Raw genomic sequence first — 9,138 nt, 5'->3', positions numbered from 1 at the left:
AAAAAAAAAAAAAAAAAAAAAAAAAAAGAATTTCTTTATTAACAAGAGCCTCTGAAGAGACAAGCTGTTCAAACCACCATCTCGCAGCCAAAATAAATAAGTGTGTGATGACATGGCTGGAGAGCCACTGTCAGGTTGCCTGAAACACAATGTTCTGAGTGTCAGCAGCAGGCCCCGGACCTGAGGGACTGGACTCCATGCCATTTGGGGAACACAGAAGGAACACCGTCTTCCTCTCAAACCCCAGATCTGCCTGTCACAGGGAAGAAGCTTCTCATCAGGGGCAGTCTTGGAGAGTGAGCACTTGTCACTAGGGGTATGTGAGGTACAGCTGGTGACCACCATCAGCTGTGACAGAGGGGATTCCTTGGTGACAGGCAGTTCTCAAGAGTCAATGAGAATGATTAAAAAACACAAAACACCTAGTCCTAAATTGACAGCCTCTCCCACAGTGAGACCCCAGGAGTTACTTGCCTGAAGCCACAATGCGGTGAGTCCCCATTTCTGTTTTCCCAGCTGCCCTCCTCGCCTTTTAGAAAAATAGTCAGAGGGCCCAGGCGCGGTGGCTCACACCTGCAATCCCAGCACTTTGGGAGGCCGAGGCAGGCAGATCACTAAGTCAGGAGATCAAGACCAGCCTGGCCAACATGGAGAAACCCTGTCTCTACTAAAAATACAAAAAATTAGCTGGGCGTGGTAGCAGGCACCTGTAGTCCCAGCTATTCTGGAAGCTGAGGCAAGACAGTCGCTGGAATCCGGGAGGTGGAGGTTGCAGTGAGCCAAGATCGTGCCACTGCACTCCAGCCTGGGTAAATAAAAAAAGAAAATAGTCCTAGGGCTCTGAGCTGGTGACAGCTGAGAGCACCTTCTAGAAGAAGCTCCAAGGGGCAGCTTCCAATTCAACAAAAACCCCCACATCCAGGCCAGTGTGCAGGGGAAAACTGACTCCACAGCTGGTAGAGGGCCAAAAAAGGCCACTGACCAAGCACTCTGCCTTCTGATACAGTTTGGACGTTTCCTCTGCTTCATATTGCATGCTGAAACGTGATGCTTGGCTGGGAGCAGTGGTGGGTGCCTGTAATCCCAACTACTCAGGAGGCTGAGGCAGGAGAACTGCTTGCACCCAGGAGGCAGTGGTTGCAGTGAGCTGAGATCATGCCACTACACTCCAGCCTGGGCCACGCAGTGAGACTCCATTTCAAAAAAAACCCAAATGTGATCCCCAGTGTTCCAGTGTTGGAGGTGGGGCTGAGGGGGAGGTGTCTGGGTCACGGGGGCAGATCTTCCATGAGCGGTTGGCTTCCACCCCACAGGAATGAGTGAGTTCTCCCTCTGAGTTTATGTGATTGCTGGGTGTTGAAGAGCCCGGCACCTCCATCTCTCAACTTGAAGTGCTCCCTCCCCTTCTGCTATGATTGGAAGCTGCCTGAGGCCTCACCGGAAGCAGAGGCAGGCGCCATACTTCTTGTGTAGCCTACAGAACAGTGAGCCAAATAAACCTCTTTTCTTATAAATGACCCAGCCTCAGGGATTTCTTTACAGCAATACAAAATGGACAAACGCACCTTTCCTAGTGAGCTCCTCCCCCCCCCCCTTTTTTTTTTTTGGGAGGACCATTAAGGAAAAACTACACTGTGAAGTCTCGGCACAGACAGAAGCCAGTGGAGAACTCTAGAGGCAGGGGGCACTGGGAACGCGGGAGAGGGGAGGGGACCTCCTGAGCAGGGGACACGCTTCCAGGCAGCCCTTCTGCTGACTCTGTTACCTGGAAACACAGGGGACTCATGGGTGAGGACCCTGTCCTCTCTGGCCCTCCTCTGTAAAATGAAGAAGTGAGGTCACACAAGCTCTGGTGGCTTACCAGCACTCTCCATCTGAGAGTCCATGAGCCAACTGGAAAACAGTAAACCTCACCAGAAAACGTGGGCCAGGCCACCTCCTAAGCAGCCTAGTTGGCCGTGTGGACTGTCTGCACCTTTTGTTTTTTTTAAGACAGTGTCTCACTCTGTTGCCCAGGCTGATGTGCTGTGGCGTGATCTTGGCTCACTGTAACCTCCACCTCCTGGGCTCAAGTGATTCTCCTGCCTCAGCCTCCCCAGTAGCTGGGATTACAAGCATGCGCCACCACGCCTGCATCATTTTTATATTTTTAGTACAAAAGGGGTTTCACCACATTGGCCAGGCTGGTCTCCAATTCCTGACCTCAGGTGATCTGCCCACCTCGACTTCCCAAAGTGTTGGGATTACAGGTGAGCCACTGCACCCAGCCCTGTCTGCACTTCTTATCAGGGCTACTGTGTGTCACAGCCCAGGCTGACTTGCAGCAGGTATGTGTCTACTCTCAATTAGATAGGGGCCCTCCTGCCCAGCCTGTCTAGAAGTCACTCAGGATCACACGTTAAGTGTCCTCAAATACCCTCCTTTTCCTGCCCAGTTGGTGTTCCAGAAGCAGTTGTGCAGAATCCAGAAGGCTCAGAAGACATCTGTCCATGATTTTCCCATCTGCTGCACCACACTTCTTCATTACTCATGGCAATGAACCAGCCACACCCTCTGCATGCCTGGGAGTTGCCTTCATAATGTCATGCCAGGCTCAGTGGCTCACACCTGTAATCCCAGTACTTTGAGATATTGAGGAAGGACTGCTTGAGACAGGAGTTTGAGACTAGACTGGGCAACAGAGTGAGACTCTATCCCTACAAAAAAATTAAAAGCCAGGCGTGGTGGTGTGTGCCTGTGCTCTCAGCTACTTCGGAGGCTGAGGTGAGGTGGGAGGATCACTTGAGTCCTCGAGTGAGAGGCTGTAGTGAGCTATGATCGCACCAATGCACTCCAGACTGGGCAGCAGGGCAAGACCTGTCTTCAAAAAAAACAAAACAAAACAAAACAGAGTAAGATTTAACAGCATTTAAGAGTTTTGTCACTTACTTGCGGCTCTGAGCTGCCCTCCTTTCGGCTGAAGACCCTGAGACGTACTTGAACATGGATATCCTCCTCATCAGGCTGAAGGGGAATGTCTGATCCAGCTTCAACGCGACTCGCTCTGAGAGGTCGAGGGAATAGCAGTAGGTGAGGCCGTCTGAGGTTGGCCTGTTAAGTGAAATTGGAGGCAGCAAACAAAGGAGGGCCGAACACTCCACTGGGGAGAATACAGGTTTCCACTTACTCTACAGAGGCCTTCATGTTTGGCATACTGCACACTCTGGCTGGAGCTTGCAGCTCAGAGGAAACCCAGAGCCAAAGGTTTCTATCCACTGTACCTCACCGGGAACTAATGTGCCCAGCAGCAGGGGGTGTTAATGCTGTACCTCCTCCTACACCCACCTGTGCCATGACCTCACCCTTCTAGCCACTGCAGCCAGAAGCCAGCACACACCTCTGCTGGTGTGGCGGGTGGCGTCTTGGTGGGTGGGGTCTCTGCCGGTGTAGTGGGTGGGGTCTCTGCTGGTGTAGTGGATGGGTCTCTGCTGGTGTAGCGGGTGGGTCTCTGCTGGTGTAGTGGATGGGTCTCTGCCGGTGTAGCGGGTGAGGTCTCTGCCGGTGTAGCGGGTGAGGTCTCTGCTGGTGTAGCGGGTGGGGTCTCTGCTGGTGTAGTGGATGAGGTGGGAAGCTGTCTCAGTGTCCTCCTGAGGGACTGATACCTCTTGTCCTTTTATCCCAGATTGAAGGCACCTGCCTCAATGCAACCATGTGAGCTTCAAGTGAGCGTCTTTGGATGTGCTTCCCCTATACTCTGTCACCACCCCCAGTGACTTGGCGGCATCCTGGTCATCTGACCCACCACTGATTAGGCAACCACAAAGATTCAGCCTGTTAATAAAGGCTATGCCGGCTGGGCACAGTGGCTCAAGTCTATAATCCTAGCACTTTGGGAGGCCGAGGTGGGTGGATCACCTGAGGTCAGGAGTTCAAGACCAGCCTGGCCATCATGGTGAAACCCCATCTTTAAAAAAAAAAAAACAAAACGCTATGCCAGACTCTCCCAAAAAGAGCTTAGAAACAAATCTCAAGTTTCAAGCTAATCTTCAAGTAGTTAACTGTCTATTAGAACAAAAGTAAACATTTTGTAAGTGAGACAACAAAATCTAGAGCCCCTAATACAGCATTCACAGTGTCTGTGAATAAAATATTATCAGACATGAAAAAATAAAGTAAAAAAAATTATCAGACATGAGTTGGGCATGGTGGCTCACACCTATAATCCCAGCACTTTGGGAGGCCAAGGCAGGTAGATCATCTGAGGCCAAGAGCTCGAGAGAAGCCTGGGCAACATGGTGAAACCCTGTCTCTACTAAAAAGAAAGTGCAAAAATTAACCAGGTGTGGTGGTGCACACTTGTAGTCCCAGGTACTTGGGAGGCTGAGACAGGAGGATTGAGCCCAGGAGGCAGAGGCTGCAATGAGTTGAGATCTCGCCACTGCACACCAGCCTGGGTGATAGAGACTGTTTCAAAAAAGATAAAAAATCAACCCACCTCTAACTACTTGACACCCCAGACCCTCCAGCCTGGTTCACCCTTTGACATGCATCTTTCTATAGCTCTCTGCTAGGAAGGATACAGGACAGCCCAATGCACAGCCCGCAAACATTACTGAGGAAAGAGGTCTGGGGAATGAGCCATGAGGCACCCAGCAGGAGCCATGGCACCAGGACTGAGGGCACAACCATGCCAAACACCAGGGCCCGCCTCATCCGAGAACGGACGGAGGTGACTCCCAGCATGGCAAAGGCCACTGGGGTGAAGCCTCTGGCATCCTCCACCTCCCCTAGCTTCGACAGTGATGACACAGCCTCAAATGACAGGAAGATGATAGCGGAGAAGATGGCGAAGATCACGGTGAAGAAGCAATGGCGGACGGTGCCCACGGTTCTCTCGAAATTGCCAGCAAAGCGCCAGATGATGATAGCGCCGCAGAGCAGGGAGATGGGATTCTCGTAGACGAAGATGTAGGTTACCAGCCTGTAAACTGCAAAGGGAGCTGGGTTAGGCGGGTTGCTCCAAGGAAGGAAGCCAGGTTAGAAGGCGCCTAGGAAAGGCAGAAATCCCCTGTGACAGAAGTGAGAGCCAGCGAGACAGGAGCAGGAGGCAATATAAGCAGTGTATTCAACAACGAAGGACCCAGAGGCTCGAAGGAGAGGATGAATATCTAATCCCTGCTCTTCCCCTGGCCTGGAGCAACCTAGCAGTAACTGACTTCCAGGAGTAAAAAATAAAGCTTTTCCCTAGGGGGTGGTCTCTGAATTTGTAAAGTGCTTTGTAATCCTTTTTTAGGTTTTCATACTGACCTACCTCACTGGGCAGTCTGAGGGTTAATTAAGTTTAACAGCTTCTGGGTGGATTGAGTGCGTGTCACTTAACACTCTGTGTGCCAGGCTCGTCTGCTGTAATCCTGACCCCTCCTTCCATAGCGTCTGTTTGGAGGAAGAAAAAAGGGACCAGGAATTATTTTGCAGCTTTAAAAATTATAACACTATCATTAATAATAAAGATGTAGAAATTAGAAGTCTTCCTGAAAAGTGCTTATCCAATCTTACCGTTAGAGTGATGCTTTATAGGTAATAACACAGCAAAGAACCCTACTTTTTTCCTTTTAAAAAAAGTTGTGTTTTTTTGGAGACAGAGTCTTGCTCTTGTCGCCCAGGCTGGAGTGTAGTGGCGTGATCTCAACTCACTGCAACCTCTGCCTCCCAGGTTCAAACAATTCTACTGCCTCAGCCTCCTGAGTCGCTGGGATTACAGGCACCCACCATCATGCCTGGCTAATTTTTGTATTTTTAGTAGAGATGGGGTTTCACCATGTTGGCCAGGCTGGTCTCAAACTCCTGACCTTCTGATCCACCCGCCTCAGCCTCCAAAGTGCTGAGATTACTGGTGTTAGCCACCGCGTCCAGCCTTTAAAAAAATTTTTATTTGTAGAGATGAGGTCTTGCTATGTTGCCCAGGCTGGCTTTCAACTCCTGGCCTCAAGTGATCCTCCTGCCTTAACTTCCCAAAGTGCTGAGACTACAGGTGTGAACCATCACTCCTGGCCTACTTTTATTTTTCTAAAAGCAGTTATCGCCAGGCACAGTGGCTCACACCTGTAATCCCACCATTTTGGGAGGCCTAGGTGGAAGGATCGCTTGAGCCCAGGAGTTCAAGACCAGCCTGGGTAACACAGTGAGACCCCCCCATCTTTTTTTTTCCTTTTTCTTTTTGAGATGGAGTCTCGCTCTGTCCCCCAGGCTGGAGTGCAGTGGCACAATCTCGGCTCACTGCAACCTCCGCCTCCCGGGTTCAAGCGATTCTCCTGCCTCAGCCTCCCAAGTAGCTGTGACTACAGGCATGTGCCACCATGCCTGGCTAATTTTTTGTATTTTTAGTAGAGACAGGGTTACACCGTATTAACCAGGATGGTCTCGATCTCCTGACCTCGTGATCCGCCAGCCTTGGCCTCCCAAAGTGCTGGGATTACAGGCATGAGCCACTGTGCCTGGCTGAGACCCCCATCTTTAAAGAAAATTTTTTTAAATTAGCCAGGTGTAGTGATTTGTACTTGTAGTCCCTGCTACTTGGGAGGCTGAGGCAAGGAGGATCGCTTGAGTCCAGGAGTTGAAAGCTGCAGTGAGCTATGATTGCATCTCTGCACTCTAGCCTGGGTAACAGAGAAAGACCCTATCTCTAAAAAAATTTTATAAGTGGTTACCTCTGAAGTACTTTTATGTCCCTACAGCCCAAAACACTACTAAACTGAAGGAGGGAGACCAATGAATTGATGGTTAATAGTGGACTTGGGGGTCTAAAGACTTGGAGTGGAATCTCCGCTCTATGACATCCCAGCTGGCTGAGTTTAATCATGTCACAGGCCCTCTAGGTGTCAGTTTCCTCACTGTAAAGTAACAGAGTTAGATTGAGGCCTTCCAAGGTCCCTTACGTCTCTAACGCTCACATGTCCATGAAACCCACACCCAGGGAAGTGAACTCAAGAAAGTGAAAGGTTAAGGTTAGGTTGGTATTTTGTTTCTGTCTGTGAGGTGGTGCTGTGCATACCTAGGGTGGGGGAACTGTTTTAGATTTGATTAGGGAAGCAGGCTATGGAGCCATATGGCTCAGCCTGGCCGTCTCCAGAGGCTTCATTACCCGAAGAGTACTTCATTATTTAAGTATTTCCAAAACTGAAATTTCTTTCTTTTTTTTTTTTTGAGACAGAGTTTCGCTTTTGTTGCCTAGGCTGGAGTACAACGGTGCGATCTCGGCTCACTACAACGTCTGCCTCCCGGGTTCAAGTGATTCTCCTGCCTCAGCCTCCCCAGTAGCTGGGATTACAGGCATGTGCCACCACGCCTGGGTAATTTTGTATTTTTAGTAGAGACAAGGTTTCTCCATGTTGGCAAGGCTGGTCCTGAACTCCTACCTCAGGTGATCCGCCCGCCTCGGCCTCCCAAAGTGCTGGGATTACAGCGTGAGCCACCATGCCCAGCCCCCAAACCTGAAATTTCAAGTATAAACATGAAAAGATTCTAAAAGCAACTCTGCGTGATTTGGAAATTATCTACCCCAAGGCTCTAGGTCCAAAACATCACACAATAAAAAGAAAAATCTAGATTCCTATCTCAATTGTATGACGCAACAGCTCTGAGATTCTCTGCATGAAGCCTCCATCTCATCCAGATAACGGGCCAATAATAGGTCCCATATCATGGGTTCCTTGAGAGGGTTAAATGAGATTAATACATATGAGTGTGTGTGCTTTGCAAAACAGCAGGAGATATACAAATCTCCTGCGTTCCTCTCGAGAAAATGAGGAAGACACGGAGGCTAGAAATGTCTTTTAGCAATGGATGTTCATACTTAATTGGTCTGCAAAAATTTCTCTCCCCTAGAGAAAAACAAAACACCTCTCTCCAAAGGCAGAAGACACCCTGGTACCCCCATGAGCTGGGAATGGCAGTCAAGATTAAGGTACAAATGAAAAAGCAGAAGAAATTCCAAACCTCAAGAGAGCAGGACGTTTATAGGGCTTACAGGGGTTTGTAGATAAAGTCCAATGGTCGCGATGAGGGTGAGAAAAATGTTTTTCAGTGAGGCTTAGGCCTAAAACAGACGTTAGGTGTGTGTATGTGAAATGGGAGCGGGAGGAAGAAAAATCTTTATCCTTGGAGAGCAAGCGTGGGTTTGCTAGCGAAGGGATTTGGTGCCTTAACCAGTTTGGTGGCAACAGGGAAGGGAACAAATTCGGGCAGGGAAGGAATTAAATTGATGACGAAGATGGGCTCTGCAGACAAAGGTGTGGAACATGGAGGGCAAGAGACGGTGCTGGAGGTAGGCCCTCCGGATGGCAGGCGAGATGACGAGACAGGGGGAGGCTGGCGGTGAGGGCTGAAGGGGCGAGTCCTGGAGGCTGGAGCCCAGGGACCAGCGAAGTCGGAGCACAAGGGCTCGCCCCGCGATCCCGGCCCGCCCCTGCTCACCTTGCCAGTTGCGCAGGGCCTCGGACTTCAGCGTGAGGCCCGAGGGCGCCAGGGGCGGCTGCAGCAGGAACAGGCGAGGCCCGGACACCAGCAGCGAGAGCAGCGCAGTGAAGAAGGTGGCGGATGGCACCTCGGGACACAAGCACCAGCTGCGATACCCGGGCCCCGAGGCCGCCATGGCCGCAGTCGTTCCCGCGCGCCGCCTAGACGCCGGCTGCGGGTCCTCGGCTCCTTCCGCCTCCTCGCGGCTGTTTCCCTTGGCAACAGCGGAGGAGCCAGCCGGAAGCCACGCCTCCCCGAGACCCCGCCCCACACCGAGTTGCCCAATCCGGTCGCGCCGATTGGCCGGCCCCCGCGCCAGGGAGGCCGGGAAGAGGGTCGGGGCCACTTCCGTGCAGGAATGTTCCAGCACCGCCTTTGCTTCCATCCTCACCGCGCCGGTACAGAAACTGCTCCCATAAACTTTATGAAATTAGGGACGACAGGAGGGGGAGAAAGGAAAATGAACTAAGCTTGAAGCACACTCAGCGTTCCTCACTAGGTCACCTTAACTCCACAGATAACTTGAACATTGTGAAACGTTTTCCCTTTGAGATATGTTTTCAGGTCCCGCATACCAGCATAATCACTGACATCAGCTGGTCTGAAAGAGCTCACAGAACCAGACTCAGTGGGGACTGCAGTTTC

At 50.9% G+C, this 9,138-nt stretch overlaps 1 protein-coding gene across 2 annotated transcripts in view; it reads right to left on the bottom strand.

The window, feature by feature from the left end:
- The window catches only part of LOC108307919 (NADPH--cytochrome P450 reductase), a 103,078-nt gene extending 94,356 nt beyond the window's left edge, over positions 1 to 8,722 (bottom strand). The window contains exons 1-3 of one of the 2 annotated variants that reach the window (XM_017533451.2): positions 8,452 to 8,722; positions 4,560 to 4,967; positions 2,929 to 3,079 (exon numbers count right to left, since the gene is read on the bottom strand). In XM_017533451.2, coding sequence (XP_017388940.1) covers positions 2,929 to 3,079; positions 4,560 to 4,967; positions 8,452 to 8,629 — 737 coding nt within the window. In that variant the 5' untranslated portion in view covers positions 8,630 to 8,722. The remainder of the gene's footprint in view (positions 1 to 2,928; positions 3,080 to 4,559; positions 4,968 to 8,451) is intronic. The other variant, XM_037740261.1, reaches the window with a different exon arrangement.
- Positions 8,723 to 9,138: the final 416 nt, after the last annotated feature.

This window comes from Cebus imitator, unplaced genomic scaffold (genome assembly GCF_001604975.1).
Source record: "Cebus imitator isolate Cc_AM_T3 unplaced genomic scaffold, Cebus_imitator-1.0 Scaffold82, whole genome shotgun sequence".
Taxonomy (NCBI): Eukaryota; Metazoa; Chordata; class Mammalia; order Primates; family Cebidae; genus Cebus; species Cebus imitator.
Note: the sequence above shows the minus strand (reverse complement) of the source record. Positions and strands in the feature narration are given on the sequence as shown.